Source organism: Pan troglodytes, chromosome 7, assembly GCF_028858775.2.
Source record: "Pan troglodytes isolate AG18354 chromosome 7, NHGRI_mPanTro3-v2.0_pri, whole genome shotgun sequence".
NCBI lineage: Eukaryota > Metazoa > Chordata > Mammalia > Primates > Hominidae > Pan > Pan troglodytes.
In genome coordinates, this window is record NC_072405.2 from 30,314,301 (window position 1) to 30,335,949 (window position 21,649).

At 43.1% G+C, this 21,649-nt stretch overlaps 1 protein-coding gene and 1 long non-coding RNA gene across 11 annotated transcripts in view; one reads left to right on the forward strand and one right to left on the reverse strand.

Annotated features, from left to right (window-relative positions):
• The window catches only part of XPO7 (exportin 7), an 88,114-nt gene extending 66,604 nt beyond the window's left edge, over nt 1-21,510 (forward strand). For all 10 annotated transcript variants that reach the window (XM_063816905.1, XM_063816904.1, XM_063816906.1 and 7 more), the window contains 16 exons: nt 523-628; nt 2,076-2,211; nt 2,719-2,792; nt 3,938-4,018; nt 5,266-5,329; nt 5,733-5,841; nt 6,790-6,896; nt 9,277-9,365; nt 10,412-10,519; nt 13,680-13,762; nt 14,016-14,230; nt 14,461-14,599; nt 17,031-17,191; nt 18,138-18,236; nt 18,823-18,950; nt 19,911-21,510. In XM_063816905.1, coding sequence (XP_063672975.1) covers nt 523-628; nt 2,076-2,211; nt 2,719-2,792; nt 3,938-4,018; nt 5,266-5,329; nt 5,733-5,841; nt 6,790-6,896; nt 9,277-9,365; nt 10,412-10,519; nt 13,680-13,762; nt 14,016-14,230; nt 14,461-14,599; nt 17,031-17,191; nt 18,138-18,236; nt 18,823-18,950; nt 19,911-20,004 — 1,793 coding nt within the window. In that variant the 3' untranslated portion in view covers nt 20,005-21,510. The remainder of the gene's footprint in view (nt 1-522; nt 629-2,075; nt 2,212-2,718; nt 2,793-3,937; nt 4,019-5,265; nt 5,330-5,732; nt 5,842-6,789; nt 6,897-9,276; nt 9,366-10,411; nt 10,520-13,679; nt 13,763-14,015; nt 14,231-14,460; nt 14,600-17,030; nt 17,192-18,137; nt 18,237-18,822; nt 18,951-19,910) is intronic.
• On the reverse strand, nt 16,812-18,141 carry LOC134810834 (uncharacterized). The gene is made up of 2 exons (XR_010159431.1): nt 17,719-18,141; nt 16,812-17,247 (listed from the first exon to the last, which is right to left on the reverse strand). It is a non-coding gene; the product is annotated as an uncharacterized LOC134810834 (long non-coding RNA).
• Nucleotides 21,511-21,649: the final 139 nt, after the last annotated feature.

Below are 21,649 nucleotides of genomic sequence, written 5' to 3' on the forward strand. Positions count from 1 at the left end.
CGCTATGTTGCCCACGTGGGCCTTGTACTTCTTGGCTCAAGTGATCCTCCTGCCTCAGCCTCCCGAAGTAGCTGGGACTACAGGCATGTGCCACCACACCTGGCTCCTGTCTGCTTTCTAATGCCCCACAGCACAGCTGGGACCAGGCCGAGAGGTTTATGACTGCTAAATAAAGGCCCAGGGGAAACAGGGAGATAAGTACAGATAGTAACCTGGGCTTCCTCTTTTTACCGGGCCTGGCTGGTGTTTGTAACATGGCACTGTGCCCAGCTTGGGTGTTTTTAACTCTAAGGAAATACTACACTAAAAATAATGGCCTTGTCTGATACAGGAACATTGGTTACCTAACGAATTTCCCTCTTAGCATTGCCCTTACCAAAGCAGAGAAGTAGCCATTCTCTGTAAGAAAAGTAAGACTTCATGGTTTCACCACAGTGTTCTTAAGATTAAGGAAGTTCAGAGTGAGGAATGTCTTCAAGAAACTATCACTGGAGGTGACACTGGGTCTGTCTCCTGCTGCAGGAAGGCTGACATGGCTGGTTTACATTATTGGAGCAGTGATCGGTGGCCGGGTTTCTTTTGCCAGCACTGATGAGCAAGACGCCATGGATGGTGAGCTTGTCTGTCGGTAAGTGCTCCCCACAGAAGCTCTCCACTCTGCCTCGCTGGCACTTCTCCACTCCCCGATAGGGTCCTCTCCACTTACAGAACGTAATCTGAACATGCTAACTGCCCATGAGACACAGCTTTCAAGCCTTTTGTAAGTGCCATGATAACTCTGCCTATGATCTTTACTTTAAAATAAAAAACCAGCAATAATTCAGCAAGGAAATAATGGAAACGGAATTAGGAAAACTAACGCAGAGATTCTCTGTTAGGTCTTTTTAAGAACAGTATCTCAGAGTTAGTAAAATATGGACTGCTTTTGCCATCCCAAAATAAGTCTAAAAGGAAACTGCAGTTCTTTGAAGTTCACCAGAGATGGAATTACAGAGTTCCTACAGCCTTTCAAATCTCTTGGCCATACATTTCAAGTTATTTTGCATCTGTGCAATTCTCATTTTATCAAAACTTTTTTTTTTTTTTTTTGGAGATGGAGTCTCGCTCTGTCACCCAGGCCAGAGTGCAGTGGCGCTATCTTAGCTCACTGCAACCTCTGCCTCCCTGTTCTAGGTTCTCCCAGGTTCAAGCGATTCTCCTGCCTCAGCCTCCCAAGTAGCTATGATTACAGGCATGCGTCACCACATCTGGCTAATTTTTGTATTTTTAGTGAGATGGGGTTTCACCATGTTGGCCAGGCTGGTCTGGAACGCCTGACCTCAGGTGATCCACCTGCCTTGGCCTCCCAAAGTGCTGGGATTACAGGCATGAGCCACCGCGCCCCGCCTTCAATATATATATCTTCTGAAAATCCTCATTTGTCTCTTTCCACCCCCATTTTGTTTATCAGATGCCCATTTGCCCAGAGGTCCCTTAATCCTGACAAAAGTCTCTGTAGCATTTTCCCACTGGCATTTTTTGAAGAGTTGAGCAGAGCTTTAATAAGAATGAAATCTAATGCCTTTCTGATTCTGCAGCCGAGTTCAATACTGTGTGTGTCATAATATAAATTTAGTTCAAACAATGTCTTGCAGATTGGTTCTGAGCTTGAGTGTAGCAACACAATGATGGAGTCTCATTCACTCATGGTGTGTCACAAATAGTTAACTATTCCCACACTCAAATATCAAATGACTCACTTATTATGACATCTCTATTCGCATTCACTCACTTGCATTCCAGTATCCTTTCTTTTGGGGAGAAGGTACAGAGAAAAGAGATGAAGTCACAGGCAGTATTTCTGCTAGTAATCCCTGGAAGTGTTACCTACCTGTGAACATCATCCTTCATGTGTCTCCAAAAAGATCGAAAACTCCTGGTCTAGTCCTGCCTCCCTCATTTACGTAGATGAATTTGGTTGCAGGAGGTTGCTGTACCCAAGTACAGGCATATACGACCATGTCAAGATAGCTTGGGTTGTCTAGAGTAAACAGGATGTCCTGCTGTTGAGAGAATCATTGCTCCTCTTCCTCCAGGGTGCTCCAGCTGATGAACCTAACAGATTCTCGTTTGGCCCAGGCGGGTAATGAGAAGCTAGAGTTGGCCATGCTGAGCTTTTTTGAACAGTTTCGTAAGATCTACATTGGGGACCAAGTGCAGAAATCCTCTAAGGTAACAGCCTCTCAATTGGCTCCCCTTAGTTCTCACTTCTCACTTGTGGGATTGCTGATGGAGGGAAACAGTTGCTGATAGTTCACATAACCTCCAGATTTCACGTAATAGGACAGTCCAAATGTTTTCTCTTAGTCTTTAAATTCTGGGAGAGTCATCAAAGAATTGGGCCCATTTCTTTAGTGCTCCATATGCTTAACAAATGGCCAGTCCAAGCATCTGTTGTTCTCCCACAAATGGGCAATTCTTAGTCTCCATGCATGAATTAATATTCAGAACAGAAGATCTGGGCTGTCTTTTTGCAATTTCAGGATTGAAAGGGACCAGTAAGATTGCTCAGCATCTGTCCAGTAATACTTGAAAACTAGCTTATCCCTTCAGTAAAGTCCTCTCTGGGATTCTTGTCCATTTTCTTCCACATCTTACCCATGAGTGTGGACAAAAATAGTACCAGGATGTGATTGTTGTAATTCATGTGTTCTGGTTACTTTCTCTTCTTAACACCAGCTGTACCGCCGACTCTCAGAAGTTCTGGGCTTGAATGATGAGACCATGGTCCTAAGCGTCTTCATAGGAAAAATGTAAGTGTTTCAGCTTGCCACCAGCAAGAGTCCTTTGCACTCCTGTTGCAACTGTAAAATGTGATCTTGGCATTGTGCTGCCAGTGCCTGGTATTCCAGCATTGATCGTTTGCGTCAGAAAATTGTGCATTTGAGTGTGTGACAAGCTGTGCTTAGAGATATGGCCCGGCCCCAGAGCATTCCAGGCTTGTACAGGCAAGGATTTAATTTTGTTCTTGCAGAATCTCCTCTTTAGCCTCTGGAATCACAGGTGAAACTCTGTCATGTCATTAGCAAAACAGACCTCCACCCCAGTAATTGCTGCTCAGCCCCTCACCCAGTTGCCGTGCTCCAGGGATGCCCAGCATAGGCATTCACTTTCTGTTGCCGATTTCCTCTCATTATCCCCTCAAAGGGGAAAGCCCCACTTAAAAATGGGCTTATTCCTCCCAGGAAACATCACACCCTTTAAGAGTGTTGAGTCTCCAAAATCTAGTGCTGCTGTTTGAACTGTCTTCAGAGTTGGAGCTCCTAATTGGCCCTTTTTTATTTTTTTTTTTACGTTATACCCCTTTGGTTACATTTTTCCCTTTTTAGGAGCTCAATTTATCAAAGCACACACTAGGAGCCAAATATATTACCCAGGGCTGTGTGCAGAGTGACATTTTGTCTCCTACCAACTGTCCCAACCCTAAACACTCATATCCATGAGCTGGTTTAATAACTTAAGATGGAAAAAGCAAAGGGGGTCTAAAGGACTCTGCCAGCTAAGAATCCAGAAGCAAGGGCTACTAGAATTCTGCAGCTGACAGTGGATGGTGCAGGTGCAGAATTGCATACGTCTGCATGTTATCACTGCCGCAGAAATCTCTTACCCTTGCTGCAGAAATCAGCCCTGGAGTGCCCCAGAATTCCAAGGGCCTGGGTATGGGCCAGTGTAGCTTTGGAACCAAGTAGTGAAGATTATCTGAAGGATAATTTTTCTAGTCAACCAAATGTAAGTACAGAGATTTCCTACCCATCTTTTTTTGTGGTCGTGATGTCTGTGAATTGGTGGTGCAGATGTGTGGTGACTTTTGATGAATGACTTTCTTCTTCTCCCAGCCCTCAAGGAAACCAGCAAATCAAAAGGGTCTCTTGCTTTTTTTTTTCTTTTTGTCCTCCAGCATCACCAACTTGAAGTACTGGGGCCGTTGTGAACCAATCACCTCCAAGACACTACAGCTTCTCAATGACCTCTCCATTGGATATCCTTTTCTAAGCTAGCTTCTGTGCACAACAGAAACTGGCATGCCACAGTCTTAGAATCATGGCCTCCTGCTCTTTCCACTTCAGTTTAGCTGTAGTGTGTACTCACATATCTTCCATTTTCCTAGGAGTCCAAAAACACGCCAATGCCCATGCAGAATATAGGAATAATTTCAGACCCCAAAAATGAGCTGACACCCAACCTGATAGTTTAGTACAGATTTATCCCTGTCTATTCCTAAGTTCCAGAAGTGCATAGTAGCCCCATCTCATAGGTACACACTCTGTGTGACCAAGGTTTTAGTATCCATAGTAGAGACAAACTCCTTCTTAGGTTGTCCCATCAGCTGGTTGGTAGAAACATCCTGATTCCAAGCTTTGTGACTGAAGTGATGACTATGCTTCCTCTTGACTTGAATTAGGTCTGCTATAAAGTTTGAATTGCTCTAGGGCAGCTTTTCACAACCAGGGGTCCACAAGAAGGGTAAACCCTGTAAAATTATTGAAGTGACTTTCTTCTCGCTTTTCCAAATACTGTATATAGCTAGTACCATTCTAAATAGGAGAGAAGTTCATTCATTATACACAATATATGCCTCTTAGGCAGGAGTTTAGGGCCTAATTCTCCCTTGGAACCCCCCGCTGAGAAAAGCCCTTTTAGACTATTCATGATTATTTGGGGAAACTGCTAGGTTTATTCTATTTTCTTACAAATAGGAGTTTGGTATAGGTGTTTGCTTTATTTATTTTATTTTTTATTTTTTATTTTTGAGATGGAGTCTTGCTCTGTTGCCCAGGCTGGAGTGCAGTTGTGCGATCTCGGCTCACTACAAGCTCCGCCTCCCAGGTTCATGCCATTCTCCTGCCTCGGCCTTCCGAGTAGCTGGGACTACAGGCACCCGCCACCATGCCCAGCTAATTTTTTGTATTTTTAGTAGAGGTGGGGTTTCACCGTGTTAGCCAGGATGGTCTCGATCTCCTGACCTCGTGATCTGCCCTCCTCGGCCTCCCAAAGTGCTGGGATTACAGGCGTGAGCCACTGCTCCCGGCCAGTATAGGTGTTTTCTTACTGATTAAATAGTGCTTAGAAGAGAACACATTTTTTCATATTTGGCAGTGGTATACTCAAGTATTTTTTAAAAAATAAGATATTTGGGTGAACTGTCCTTTATTCTGGAAAGTTTCCATCTGCCTTAGAGTTTCGGTCTGCTTCACACTTTCCTTGACCTTCTTCCTTTGTCTTCACGTACAGTAGTGTAAGGAAGCTAGTGAAGCTTAGTGCGGTACAGTTCATGCTGAACAATCACACGGTGAGTGATTTTAGCTTTTTTTCCTGGCCCTCCTACCACCCACACATACACTTTCTCGATACATAAAGGAGATATGTAAACTGAGGTCCCGGGTATTGCTACAGCAAAGACTGTGGTCCTGATTCCCACAACACTGCCAGATTATACTTACGTCATCAGAGTGGCTCTTTGAGATCCAGATGATCTGAGTTATGGTGAAGTCACCTACTGCTACTCATACTGCAGATAAATTAGTAGTAGTGACAACGGTAGCCTGCCTTCAAAAAAAAAAACACCTTCAGATCCTCAAGGAATGACTACATAACCATTGGCTTGAAAGGGCTCAGTAATTCTCTGATTACTGGCTTGCATTCTGCCTCTAACTCATGTTTTTACCTTTAACTTCTTTTCTTTTTTTCAATAGAGCGAGCACTTTTCATTTTTGGGTATTAACAATCAGTCCAACCTGACAGACATGCGGTGTCGGACTACCTTCTACACAGCACTTGGGCGTCTCCTCATGGTGGATTTAGGTACCGTAAGAAATCGTAGTGGCTCATGAAGTCATCTGGCACTATTCTAAATTTTTATTTGAGGACTGAAAACTAGATGTTGGGGAGGCCTTTTCTGTTTTTTCAACAGTAACAAAACTATCTGAAATAACAGCCTGATTTCACCAAGAACAGATCATGCTGTCGAGGTCCTTATAACTGGAAGAGAGTAACAGTCTGCTCCTGAAGTTTTCATCTGATATGCAGTGGCTTTAAAATTCTCTTCACATTCCTCGGGTGTTAAATAAGGGAATTGAGATTCCTAAATGTATCTTTTTGGCCAGATAACTTCTCCACCCCACAATGAGGTGTAAACCCACTTGAAACAGTCAACACCACTTTTTATTATCCAGTTTTCTAGCACAGATGAGCCAGAAGGGCTTAATCACTTTTGTAGCAGTAGTGGTGATATTAGCAGTTTCAGGTCAGTTAATAACTAAAGCTCAGTGGTATTACTCTAATTTCGAGCTGTTTAAATTTAATCCTACTAAAATGACATAAAACCTTCTAGGTTCATGAAAGATGACTTTTTAAAAAATTAAGTGTGAATGAAACCTCCGTACCCATTAAAGTTTGAGTCTCATCTGGTTCTCATGCACCAGCTTCAGTCCTTTCTCCACTGACTCGCTAATTCTCATCAAGGATAAATAAATAACATAGTACCTTACACACATATGAATCTCTTGATACTGTGGCTCAGCATCAACAAACCTAGCCTAGACTAGGTGATTTCTGTTGTCATCTTCTAGTTTAAAAATTCTGTTTCTATATATACATGTTGCTCTTACATTGCTACTAATACCTGTTGGGATAATAAAGGGACCCCCTTGAGTTCTCCTGGGTTTGCTCATCTTTCATCCCATCTTCCCATATATGCACAGCTTTGAATTCTTGGTATTGGGGTTACACCCTGGGATGTTTCCTTTACAGGAGAGGATGAAGATCAGTATGAGCAGTTCATGCTGCCACTCACAGCAGCATTTGAGGCTGTGGCCCAGATGTTTAGCACCAATAGTTTCAACGAGCAGGAGGCAAAGGTGAGTGAGTCTTTCACCCAGTAATTAATCAGCTTCTGGTTTAGGGCAGTCTCTGATTGAAAATCGTGCTTGACTGTAAACTATCCACTGCCTTAGCTTTTTTTAATGTCTTGGACTTCTAGGGTTTTGGAATTGCAGAACCAGTATAGATTTGTAAACTTCTATTTTTATATTACAATGTATTTACTTAAGTAGTTCTTAGGATTTTTTTTTTTTGTCTGAGTTTTCAAATATATTAGCATAAAGTTGTTTACAGTTTTCTTACTGCATTTTTAATCTCGGTTTTATCTTTAATTGCATCCCATTTTCATTTTTAATACTGCTCATTAGTGACAAGTTAGGTTTTCTTAAAATTGTGGTAAAAAACAGAAAGTTTACCACCTTTACCATTTTTACATGTTCAGTTCAGTGATGTCAAGTATTTCTACATTGTGAAATAGATCTTCAGAATCCCTAATTTTAATATGGAACATTTTCATTATTCAGTTTTTTGTTATTTCTAATTTCCATTGAGATTTCTTCTTTGACACTTGAGTCACTTAGAAAGGATTAAGAATTTCCACATATATGGGTTTTTATTTTTGATTTTTTTTAGAGACAGAGTCTGACTCTCTTGCCCAGGCTGGAGTACAGTGGCATGATCCTAGCTCACTGCAAGCCTTGAACTCCTGGCTCAAGCAGTCCTCCTGCCCCAGCTTCCCACGTGGCTAGGATTATAGGCACGAGACACGATGCCCAGTGAATTTCCACATATATGGAATTTTAAGTTCTTGTTTTCTAGCTCTTAGAATTGTCATTCTTGATTGTTGCTTTCTTCATCTTTTTACTTCATACATACTGTTCTCTTGACCTGTATAGATCTCTGTGTCCAAATCAGAAGACACCAGGATGTTACTATTGGTAGGACTTTTTACAGTATTCCTCAGGGCACCAAGGCTGAATGGTAGAACTACCAGCTAGCCAGGGTATTGCCAGAAAAAAATGCCAGGCTTTACCTAACATTCTAAAGCTCTCCTTTTTCATCTTTAGCCTTTTCTTTTTCCATCTACAAATCAGCAGGGTAGACAGAAAGCAACACCACTTAATGCAACCCTCTCTCCCCTTTATACTTGTATTTTAGAGTCTGAGATAGGTACCATTCAAAGCTTGGGTTATTGTGGAACATATTACCAACTTTAGGCTAGAGTATCAACCAATATCAAGGATTTAGGGATATCAGTGAATATCAGCCCTTTTTCCCATTATATGGTATTAGTTTCATGTAAAGCAAGTAAAATTAACCAAAAGAACAACCTTGGTAATGGACTACAGCTGTCACCCACTTCTTTGTCATGTCCCATGTAAAGTCTTTTAAGAGACTGACCAAGTCTTAGACTGGAAAACTGAGCTTGTGGTATCAGCTTAGGAGAGAACTGTTTGCTTACAAGCAGACTGTTAACAGAAGTGATGTCGTTTTTGCCAAATGTGTCAAGATCCCCAAATGTACAACCTTCTTGAGCACATTTTGTTGTTGTTGTTGTTCTGTCTCCACGTTTGGAGACAACCCCCAAACTATGATTTTTATAGTAGTTTTATTGCTGTTCACGTCCCAAGTAAAAGTTTTATTGAGAGAGTGAGTATTCGATTTGGAGTCTTGGTATTATGTATGAGTCCTGATCTGGACCCTCCTACTACCTAGCAACGTGACTGGGGGAAGTTTTTTGGCCTCTTTAAGCCTCAGTCTCTTTTTCTGCAAATGGAGAGTACTGATTAAACATAGTCTTATCTAGATGGCCCACCCAAAGAGAGAGGTGCTGTGTAGACTCCCCTTTGTCTTCCTCCTGGCAGGGCCTGCATCTGACTTCCTTTAGGGTATATATGGCTCTTCTACCTCTTCTTCTTTGGGACTTCTGTTTTTCTTTTTTGCTTTTTTCTGGCTTTTTGATTTGGTTTCTTTGCCGTGTCTCTCTCTCTCTCTCTGTCTCTCTCTCCCCCCCCACCCTCTCTCCCCCTCCCTCCCCTCCTTTCCTCCCTGGGTAGACTCAAAGCTTTTTCACTTTTTACATGTGATGTATTACTTCAATGTCTTAAAACCTTATCAGCCTCTATTTTTGCTACGAACCAGGAACGTATTTTCTTGGCAAAACAAACTTCCAAAGCTAATTTTCTTGGCATAACAAACTTCCAAAGCTAACAAACTTCAAACTTCCAAAACAAACTTCCACTGCTAGAATGAAAATATGCCATTCTAGCATAGAAGATATTGAATCCGAATATTTGAGAAGGAGTATATGTTGAACTGTGAGAGGAAGAATTTGATGATACATGTGTGGAATCCTCATCAGATTGTTACAGTTTTGTCTTTTCTTCTATTTTAACACATTTTTGCCTTCTACTACAGCGAACTCTAGTTGGCCTAGTAAGAGACCTGAGAGGGATCGCTTTCGCTTTCAATGCCAAGACCAGCTTCATGATGCTCTTTGAATGGATGTATCCTAACTCAAACTAGGAGCACACTACAGCCTGCCTTAACTGGAGTGTGATTGGGTGATAGGGTCCAGAGATGGTGTGGGGGGAAAGGAAGGTAGTGAGGCAGAGAAGATGAAGAGTTAGCCAGAAGGCCTGCATGTGTCCTGGAAGCCACCTTATGACAGACATAAGGTTGTCTGAGATTAGAACATGAATGAAGTAGTCTCCCAGTTTCTCTTTTGGATCTCAAATATAAATGCCTGTGGAACCATATACCACCGTAGAACTGTTGGTTTTGCTATATTTAGAGAGATGTTTCAGTCTGCTGAAAAAAATTAAAAGGCCGGGCACAGTGGCTCACGCCTGTAATCCCAGCACTTAGGGAGGCCGAGGCGGGCGGATCACGAGGTCAGGAGATCGAGACCATCCTGGCTAACACGGTGAAACCCCGTCTCTACTAAAAAATACAAAAAATTAGCCAGGCGTGGTGGCGGACACTTGTAGTCCCAGATACTTGGGAGGCTAAGGCAGGAGAATGGCATGAACCCAGGAGGCGGAGCTTGCAATGAGCCGAGATCACGCCACTGCACTCCAGCCTGGGCGACAGAGCGAGACTCCATCTCAAAAAAAAAAAAATAATAACAATAATAATAATAATAATAAACAGCTTTTACAAATTAGGAAGTCTAACTTTACTGACTTCATACCCTTGTGAAGATTATTTCAAATCCAGGTGCCTCTTTAATAGTTATGTAAAGGAAATGAGCTGATCCCCTATAATACCATAGAAGTGATGAAAGGATAAATAACAGTATGAAATACATCATGCTCTTCAGAAGAAAGGCACTATGTAAACTAAAATGTATTATGAGATGCCTTTTACAGGTTAAAGAACAGAAAATCACTTTAGTATCTTCTGGTTAGAAAGACTCCAAGATTAGCAAGCAAGAGACAGGAACTTAAAGAACTGTAGTTTGACAAGTTTTTGCTTGGCTAGTGCTGAAAAACTATTTTAAATTCTGTACCTTTCTGGAATCAGAAATCTTTCCTTAGCTTCTCATTTACAGATATCCATCCTATATGCCAATTCTCCAGCGGGCAATTGAGCTCTGGTACCATGATCCAGCCTGTACTACACCTGTACTCAAGTTGATGGCTGAATTGGTTCATAATAGGTAAGCAGGAGGCAGAGCTTGCAAGGGCACGTCTGCCCTGTTATCTGAGAGAATTTGCTGTATCTAATGCTTTGGGCAGATTGTGGGAAATAATAAGATTCACTACTGCATTTTAAAATTCGAAAAGTTTTTGTGTTTTTGTTTGTGTGAAAGAATAGTATTCCTAACTACACAAAACCATAGTCAACTGCAGGAAATAAGTCACTTTTTTTTTGTTTGTTTGTCTTGTTTTTTTTGAGGCGGTGTCTTGCTGTCTCCCAGGCTGGAGTGCAGTGGCACAATCTCGGCTCACTGCACGCCCCATCCCCCTGGGTTCACGCCATTCCCCTGCCTCAGCCTCCGGAGTAGCTGGGACTACAGGCACCCGCCACCACACCCGGCCGATTTTTTGTATTTTTAGTAGAGACAGGGTTTCACCATGTTAGCCAGGATGGTCTCGATCTCCTGACCTCGTGATCCACGCACCTCAGCCTCCCAAAGTGCTGGGATTACAGGCGTGAGCCACTGCGCCCATCCAATAAGTCACTTTTAAAAAGAGTCTCCAGTGGGGCATGGTGGCTCATGCCTGTAATCCTAGCTTCTTGGGAGGCCGAGGTGGGCAGATTGCTTGAATGCAGTAGTTCTAGATCAGCCTGGGCAACATGGTGAAACCCACCTCTACAAAAAATTAGCTGGGCATGGTGGCACACAACTGTAGTCCCAGCTACTCAGGAGGCTGAGGTAGGAAGATTGCTTTAGCCTGGGAGGCAGAGGTTGCAGTGAGCCAAGATTATGTCATTACACTCCAGCCTGGGTGACAGAGCAAGACCCTGTCTCAAAAAAGTAAAATAAAAAGAATCTCCAGATGTCTACTCTTAGGAGAAGTAAATTTGGCAACCAAGATTCTGATTTCCTGCCCACAGATAAAAAGTTAACACCTGGTAATGGTGCCTTGTCCATCACATTTCATGGTTAGAGACATTGAGAAGGATATGATAGGTATTAGAATACCCTTTCTTAAGAAAGGTATTTATTAGAGAGGTTGTGGCAGGATCAATAAAAATTTACTTTTAAAAAGTGAGCAAGATTTTCAAAACAAATTAAGGACAGTGAAAAAGAAAAGTCTAGCACCTTAGCTTTCCTAGAATTTCAGGTATGGGCATTGGTCTCTCATGGCGGTCCTGAGAGAATTAGTAAGGTTTTTTTTCTTTATTTTTATTTTATTTATTTAGTTAGTTAGTTATGTTTGATACGGAGTTTCTCTCTTGTCGCCAGGCTGAAGTGCAGTGGCGCAGTCTTGGCTCACTGCAACTTAACGCCTCCCAGGTTCAAGCGATTCTCCTCCCTCAGCCTCCCACATAGCTGGGATTACAGACATGCGCCACCACGCCCGGCTAATTTTCTATTTTTAGTAGAGACAGGGTTTCTACTACCGTGTTGGTCATGCTGGTCTTGAACTCCCGACTTGAGGTGATCCGCCCACTTCAGCCTCCCAGAGTGTTGGGATTGCAGGCGTGAGCCACCGCGCCTAGCAGAATTAATAAGTTTTAAAACAGCCTTATGGAGTGGGTAATATTTAAAGAGGCTATAACCTCCCAGGAGACTTATATTCAAGAGTTACTCATTTATAAAATAGATACTTGAGAGCACTTACTCTTTGCCAAACTTTCCTAGCCACTAGGCCAGACAAAATCTCTACCCTCTTTGATGTTACAAATGGTGGGGAAGACACACAATAAAAACAAGTATGGAAGATCTTTCCAGTGATTAAGTGCCATGAAACAAAATAAAACAAGGCAGTAAAATAGAGGGGAATTGAAGGACAGGAGGGTCAGGGAAGACCTCTCAGAGAAGGTAATATTAACTAGGATCTAAATGACAAGAAAGATTCCGGTAGCCCTGCAAAGATAAGGAGTCTTCTAAACAGAAAACATCTGCACGAGTCCTGAGATAGGACAAGCTTGCTGGGACTTGTGGCAGGAGCCTGGTTGGTGGGGGGAGGCTGTGGGAGCAGGTCAGACCAGTGAGCAGAGCCAGATCATCTAGTGCCTTCGCACAGCAGTAGTGAGGAGTGGGCATTTATTCTCATTGCTGTGGGAAGCCGCTAGAGTGTTTTCAGCAAAGGATTAAAATGATCTCATTTAAGTTTTTTAAAGGCTACCATGTGAAGAATGGGACTAAAGGCAGGTAAAAGTAGAAGCAGAGAGAATGTAAGGGAAAGGTGGATTTGGGGTTTATTTTAGAGTTAGATGTTGATGGATTCAGTGTGGTGGGGGGGAGGAAGGAGGAAGGACTCCTGGGCTTTTGAGGTCTTACCAGCTTGAATCTAATAAAGCTCATCAAAATGTGGAGCAGACAAAAGAGTCAGGAACTTAAAACCAAGATGGTTACAAATGGCCTTCTCTGTCTGGCTTCTTTTGGACCATTCCAAGTCCCTATGCATCTTTTCTTCATATAAAATGGTAACAGTGCTTTGGCCCCTCTCCCTCAGTTGCCACTGAAGCCATAAAGGTCCATACCAACTAATGGCTGAAGGGCTCTGCATTAGTATCAAGAGGCGACGGGTAGAAAGTATACTTTAATCAAGGCCGGGCGCGGTGGCTCACGCCTGTAATCCCAGTACTTTGGGAGGCTGAGGCGGGCGGATCACGAGGTCAGGAGATCGAGACCATCCTGGCTAACATGGTGAAATCCCGTCTCCACTAAAAATACAAAAAATTAGCTGGGCGTGGTGGCGGGCGCCTGTAGTCCCAGCTACTTGGGAGGCTGAAGCAGGAGAATGGTGTGAACCCGAGAGGCGGAGGTTGCAGTGAGCCGAAATTGCGCCACCGCACTCTAGCCTGGGCGACAGAGTAAGACTCCATCTCAAAAAAAAGAAAGTATACTTTAATCAAATAAAATTGAGAATTTTCAAATAGTAATTTTATCTACTGCTGCTTTTTTTTTCTTATAAATGTTTTTAATTTGAGCAGCAGAATCTGAATCTAGCATGTTGGTCTTCAATATAGAAGCTACTTCACGGTTAAATATCTATAACTTGGTTATTCTCATATTAGGATAGGCAATTGCTTATCTTAATGTAAATGCAGGATCACCCAAGGTACTCAGATGAGAGCCTCAAGTACCCCAGTCTTCCAAGAAAACACCTCTGACTTTTTCTCCTCCTGTGCTCTCTGCTCAGGTCCCAGCGACTCCAGTTTGATGTCTCTTCCCCCAATGGCATCTTACTCTTCCGAGAAACCAGCAAGATGATAACAATGTATGGTAAGTGCTTCAGATAATCATGCCTCTAGAAGTTAATTCCAGCTCAGTCACCACACTGTAAGCAGCATGTGGGTCTCCGGCCAGCCCTGGCAGGAGCCAGGACAGCATTCCTATTGTATGCTAATACATGTGCATTAGAGCGCCACCTGTCACCAGGGGCCTGCTGGAATTTGTATGCCTTTGGAGTAGGAAGGCTGATCTAAACGAGCACTTCTAATGTGGTTGAATAAACATATATGACATGTCTACTTAGGCAATCGCATCCTGACACTAGGAGAGGTCCCAAAGGATCAGGTCTATGCTCTGAAGCTCAAGGGCATCTCCATCTGCTTCTCCATGCTGAAGGCTGCTCTCAGTGGGAGTTACGTCAATTTCGGAGTCTTTCGTCTCTATGGAGACGATGCCCTGGACAATGCTCTGCAGACCTTCATCAAGCTGCTCCTCTCTATTCCTCACAGTGATCTCTTGGTAAGCCTTACGCTGCATTGCCACAATCTTGTTCCTCATCACATTCAGCCTTTTTCACCTGAGACCATGGTTGAACACTGCTCTTGAGAAACTATGTAAGCTAGCTCCTTTTGCTATAACTAAGTCTTCTGTTTTCCCACCTAAAAGGAGCTAAGCTATTTAAGATCGTCTCCCTGCATGCTGGAGTGCATAGTGCCTAAGCTGATTTTCTTCCTCTTCCTCTCCCACAGGATTACCCCAAGCTCAGCCAGTCTTATTATTCACTACTGGAAGTCCTTACCCAGGACCATATGAACTTTATTGCAAGCCTGGAACCTCACGTCATCATGTATATTCTCTCTTCCATTTCTGAAGGACTTACTGCACTTGGTAAGCACCTGAGGTGGGTGGGTGAGTTGGTGGGTTTGTTTTTTACCACTTAACTAAACAGAAAGAGAGAATCTTGCCCCAGTGTCCAAAAAGATCACCACTGCCTTGGGGGTTTGGCCATAACAATAGAGTATATAATGCACAGCACATGCTTATCCAGCACACACTCACTGATTCCCCTCCTAAGTACAAGGCCCTGTGGAAGCACTGAGGATACGGTAATTAACAGCATATAGTCCCTGTCCTTAAGGGGCTTATCTGGCGGGTAGAACAGACACATGAACAAACAACTGCCTGTTTACCATACTTACCACTTAAACATTACAATAGGGGTGAGTACAAAGTGCTACACAAGCCCTCAAGAATACCTAGACTCTTGGTTGTGAGGAGGTCAGGATCAAGGAAGACTGGCTGGAAGACTTGGCATCAAAGCATAAACCTAAAAGCTGGACAGATGTTACCCTGGTTAGCCAGGGAGGGTTCCTAGCAGCAGAGACAGCAAGTACTTGCACCTGTAGGCAAGAAAGAACCAGGAAATCCAGATGGCTGGCACACTAGTCCAGAGGAGTTAGGAATGAAATGAAGCTTTAGAGATAAGCAGGAGCAAATCTGGAGATCATGAAGGGGGCCCACCTGTAAGCCGTATTAGGCTGTTTGAATTCTGTCCTGAGGGCCGTGGAAGCTGGGGAAAGGTTTCATGCAGCTAGCTCCATAAGTTTTTTCATCCTAGTCCATATGGTTCCTGTCAACCATTTTGTTTCTAGGCTACCTTCCAACTATTTTTTTTTTTTTTGAGACGGAGTCGCTCTGTCGCCCAGGCTGGAGTGCAGTGGCGCGATCTCGGCTCACTGCAACCTCTGCCTCCCGGGTTCATGCCATTCTTCTGCCTCAGCCTCCCAAGTAGCTGGGACTATAGGCGCCCGCCACCATGCCTGGCTAATTTTTTTGTATTTTTAGTAGAGACGGAGTTTCACTGTGTTAGCCAGGATAGTCTCAATCTCCTGACCTCGTGATCCGCCTGGCTTGGCCTCCCAAAATACTGGGATTACAGGCATGAGCCACCGTGCCTGGCCCAACAATCTTAGTAGGTGTACGTGTTCAGAGAATAAAACACATTTTTATATTAGGCTGAGCAAAACATAAGTAGGAAGATTAAGTCAACTGCCAAATAGTGATGATATGTTGCAAATACACTTTTGGATTGTCAACTGTGGTGAATTATCCATGCCTCTGTGCGACTTTGATACACATTTACTTCTATCAATCTATCAGGGTGCATAGCCGTATCTAGTACAGTCCAATCAAGGTATCAGCCCTTGCTTTGGTAGACTTTTTTATGTCTTATTGAAAATACAGGGACCTGGCCGGGCGCGGTGGCTCATCCCAGCACTTTGGGAGGCTGAGGCGGGCAGATCACAAGGTCAGGAGTTCGAGACCAGCCTGGCCAATATGGCAAAACCCTGTCTCTGTACAAAAATTAGCTCGGCGTGGTGGTGCATGCCTGTAGTCCCAGCTACTCTGGAGGCTGAGGCAGAAGAATCACTTGAACCCGGGAAGTAGAAGCTGTGGTGAGCCGGGATCGTGCCACTTCTGCACTCCAACCTGGGCGACAGAACGAGACTCCGTATCAAAAAAAAAAAAAGAAAGAAAAAGAAAATAGAGGGACGTTTGCATAAACTATCAGTCCCGTAGGAATCAGAGACTTGTTTACTCTTTTAAGGGTTCAGCCCCTTTGTCCTTTGGCCTTACCTCATCAGAGTTCTGTCCACAGGTTGTGCTGTACTGTTCCCTTTGTAAAGACGCATAGATGAGTCTGCAGCTCCCCCCAGAGATGCTTTGGAGATAAACAGATAATACAGCATACCGTGTTCTAACAAACCATAAACATTCAGAGGCTACGTCATTCTGGGTTTAATTACATCCCACTGGTAACTCAGAGCATAGGCTCATACCCCAGGCTTCTTGGATTCTAATCACAGCTCCTGCAATTACTAGCAGTTGATCCTTAGGCCGATACATAACCTCTCCTAATTCTGGTTTCCTCATGTGTAAAACAGAAAACCTACTTCCTGAGTTCTTGAGAGGATAAATTAGAGATAACACCTATAAAGTACTTAGCACAATATCTGGCACAAAAGAAGCACTTGCTGAATCAAACTATTTGTTATTTTGTGTGAAGCAGAAGATGTACGTACATCCACAACACATTGAGCCAATAATTTCAGTATTCTTTATTACCACATACTCACTTTCAAACTTAGAAATTGAGCCCTACTGTACAATGAGGGTAAGAGGTTAACAGGAGTCATCTTGAGCAACCGCCTTGGTTGAATTGGCCACGGTACCCTAATGGATCTCACCCAAAGATAGTCCATATTTGTCCAGGCCACCATCAGCAGCTCTGTCCTACCCCTGCCTTTCTTTCTTGCAGACACCATGGTATGCACAGGCTGCTGCTCCTGCCTGGACCACATTGTGACATACCTCTTCAAGCAGCTGTCACGTAGCACCAAGAAGAGGACCACACCCCTGAACCAGGAGAGCGACCGCTTTCTGCACATCATGCAGCAGCATCCAGAGATGATCCAGCAGGTAAGAAAGTGGAGGCTTAGGAGGCAGTGATGGGGTGTCCGACAGAGGAAGGACCTCTGCAAGACAGGGGAGCCCACACACGATTAACATAACATCTCATCAGGTTCCTGCTGCTGAGGTGAAGTCCGTGTCTTAAAGTTGCAGTGGATTTTGAGTTTGCCAAGTAATCACTGGATGTAGAAAACGCTCAGGTTCTGGATTATTCTTCTGAGTGTCACAGTGACCCCTATGCCCTGGACCTGTCTCATGATCACTATCCTCTTTCTGTGAAAATTACTTTGCTCACCCACTGCTATAAATAGAGCAGGAGTTAGCATCATCCAGCTTTCTAAAGGCTTGTGTTCCTGTTCACAAAACAGGAAGAAGAATGCAAGACAGAAGGAATTAACTGGCCACAGAGAGATCAAACCATATGTTTGCCCTTATTTTATTTGTATGTGCCTTGAAGTAATTTACAGAAATACATGCTAGATGAAAATAGATAAGGAAATGGGATCAGTAATTATTGAGATTTTAGCCAGTCTTACCTTTGTCCACACCGTTCTCTAAAGAAGCAGTGAAATAATTCAGGACTCCATTACATTCACAAGATGTCATAAAGCTGTCAACTCCGAGTACCTGGAAGGGATCATGCAAGGTGGTTTTGCTTACTGTAATTTTGTTTACGTGACCCCATCCCATTCCCCACAACTCAGGGTGACCTGGAAAGATCCATTGGTAAGTGAAGTTCAAACCAATTTTAAGAACAAGAAAGGAAATGAATATCTTAGAAGAAAAGGTAACCTTGAAATAGAAGACTCAGATGAAGCTTCACAAACTATTTGTCTGATTTACCCTATACAGAAAAGGCCTTCAGCCTAATATACTCCTGTATTTGGAATCTGTCGTTTTATCTTGGGTAGCAATACATTAGGTCACTGCCTGAAATTCTCCATTCCATTTTCAGATGCTGTCCACGGTGCTGAACATCATCATCTTTGAAGACTGTAGGAACCAGTGGTCTATGTCCCGACCACTACTTGGCTTGATATTGCTTAATGAAAAGGTGAGAGAGAGAGCCAGCTCCCTGGTGCCAACCCAGAAGCAGTGGCAACCACGCACTTGGTATCACCAAGCCCTGGGAGAAATGTGTATAGAAACACCCCACGGTGGTGAAACAGGGAAAATGGGTCATTTACTGAGCATGTCCCATTTGTGCTTTCAGTATCACATAATCATTTAACTGTTAGAAGTCAGCACGTGTGGTAGCTCACAGACACAGGGTAAAGGAGTGTTTCCCCTAGGCAGTAAGAGAAACCTTTCAAGGAAATAATGTACCTGGGTATCAGAGGACCTAAGACCTAAGTTCTAGTTCTAGCTCTGCTGTAAACAAGTCTTGAGATTCTGGTAAAAGAAAGGTCTGGATAAGATGACCCTTTTAAAGTGCTCTACAATTTAAAAATTCTTGATATTAGTAGGATGAAGCCGTATTATCCCACAAGTGCTTGCCTGAATTTCTTTTTTAAGGGTCCAATTTTAGTAGACATTCCATTCCTCCTTAGAGAAGAACATTCTTCAACCCTGCAGATGACGGAGGGCTAATCTGCCTTCCCCTGCTTCTCTAACCTTCTGTTCCACTCCTTGCCCCACAGTATTTTTCTGACCTAAGAAACAGTATTGTGAACAGCCAGCCACCAGAGAAGCAGCAGGCCATGCACCTGTGTTTTGAGAACCTGATGGAAGGCATCGAGCGAAATCTTCTTACGAAAAACAGAGACAGGTGAGTATAAAGCGTCCTGCCTAGAAATCTCAGACAATTGCTATTTTTCAAATCAACGAAACAGGCAGTTCCTTTAAAGCCTTTGACATCTGTGTTTGGAGGCCATCTAAAGCAATGCAATCCAATAGAAAAGTGAGCCATGTTAAACAGGCAAAATTCATTTTAATAATATATTTTATTTAACCCATTGTATCTAAAATATTGTATCAGTGTGTAATCAGTATTTTAAAATTGTGGGTTTTCACATTCTTTTTGTACTACATTTCCAAAATCCTGTGTACTTTACATTTAACAGCATATCTCAGTTCATACGTTTTCATCAGAAATACTTGATCTGTATTTAGATTTCATAAATTTACAGTTGACAAAGTAGATTCCTGTAATACCCAGATTGTTTCAAACACACCTAGGGACTTTCCAGTAACTGCATTGAGTATCTGGGCTTTGCAATTAACTTTTAAATTTTATTTAATTTTAATTAATTTAAAACAGGGCATTTTAATTTAAAATTAAGATGCAGTTGGGGAGCTGAATGTTAAATTGCATTTAATTTGGATTCATGTTCTCAGTCACACTGGCCATAATTCAGGGGCACGGTAGCCATATGTGGTTAGCAGCCGCCCTATTGGACAGCATAGCACTGCACCACCTGGTCTTGCTGCATTAAGAAATGAGATGGCTTCATTGGCTTACTGCCCTCACGTGTGAGGGCAACTTCCTACCTCTGTCAGTGAGATTTCTTTTGTGCTGCCATGAGCCCAAGGTAGTCCTCAGGGCCCCAGATTTGACCAGATCTCTAAGCCAACTTTTCTCTTAGAGTCTTAAGACTGAAATTAACTGATCTTTGAAACAGAACCCATCAATTCATACATTCTACTTCCCATGCTTTAAAAAAAAAAAAAAGGCAAATACCTTTCTCCCCCACTCTCCTCCCCCAACCCACATGCATCCTCTCTGCAGGTTCACCCAGAACCTGTCAGCATTCCGTCGAGAAGTCAACGACTCGATGAAGAATTCCACTTATGGCGTGAATAGCAATGACATGATGAGCTGACACCTCCTTGGACTCTACCTGTACAGAGCAGCGTCCCTTTGGTTTGGCCCAGAGGGGCGAACAATTGCAAGGGAGAGGTCCTGGCTGATCCTGGCTCTTTTCTCCAGGGGTGTGGGGAAAATGGCAAAGGTCAACTAGCTGCTTCCCCAGGGAATAGGGGTGTGAGTACACTCACTAGGGGGCAGGGCGCTGCTGGTTCCTGGGGGACTGGGTGGGAAGGGTGGTGGGAGGAGATAAGAGATACAAACTGAGACTCCAGCCTCTCCTCCTGGGGCCACCCAAGTGGGGAGAACCCCTAGTGTCCTGCCACAACCTGCCTTGTATAAACATGTACATTTTTTCATAACATTTTGAACAAGGTTTATATTGACTCAAGTTTAAAAACAAAAAGTGTGACTGAAAAATTTTTACAGAGTCTAGTGCACCAATGCTGATGTGAGGGGTTGTGTATGCGAGTGAAGAAAATGTGTATTCTGGTGGCCTGAAGCTTTACTGGACAAGGATGTGTGAGAGTGCAGAGATATATTTAGTGACACAGTAGAGAGGCAAAAAAAAAAAAAAAAAGCTAAAATTCCAAATGTATATTTTTTCGTATTGCCCTGTCCTCACCCAGAAATGATCAATTCCTGTTACTGTATTAACCCTTGTTATTAGGAACTCTAAGCCATGCCAGAACACCGTCCCTCCCCTTGGACCGTATAGATTCTGCCCTGGGTCCCTAGCCCCTTGCAGTGATAAATAACTCCAGCTAAAAGTGTTTGGTGTTCTTATCTCCACCCTCTTTCCTACTTTGCTTACCCTCATCCTCAGACAGATGCCTCTTGCTTTTAAAAGTTGGATTTAACGACATGTTGTAGGGTTCTTGGTCTGTGTGAAGGCAGAGACCAGAGAGAAGGAAGTGAGCCCACTGCTCTCCTGGGGAGCGATGTGGGTGAGTCCACCAGAGGCCCTGCTGTGTGTGGCCAATAAATTTTAGTCTTCCCCAGCCCTCGAGGCAGTGTGTGTGGATGTATGCGTGTGGATATTTATATATGTACCCTGCACTCATGAATGTATGAACTGGAGGAAGTTACTACAGTGGAAGGGTTCTTAATAACAAGGTCTACCTAGCATGAAGTATTTAACATTCTCCCACCCCTTAAAAAATATACATTTTTATAAAATGAAAACCATAATAAATGTTTTGAATATTAAAAAAAATAATAACCTACAGAGGAAAATTAATGGAGAAAGCTATTTGCCTTGTACTTTTTCCACAATTGTTGCTGCTAGTTGTACACATCTCTAGTTCAGCTCTTGCCCACGGGACACTCATCAATTAGGTTTTATTTTTATTTCTTTCCTCTACCCCCAGAAACAAGCCTGTTAATTTTTTTTCCTTCTCCTCTGGCGACTGTGTGATGAATCCTTTCTTGCGTGATCAGGTTGCGGATAGACTTGTAAGGGTGTTTGCTGCATACAGTGTAAGCATTGTGACCGCCAATAAACTTCAATGGTTTCTACTGACCTGGCTTCAGCAATCATGTCCAGTGTGCGTCCAAGGACATGTCTCACTCAAAACACGTGAAGATGTGTGAAACATTCTTTAAAAGCCCATGAATGACAGGGGCCCCTTCACCTGATCAAATTGACTTGTTTCTCATTG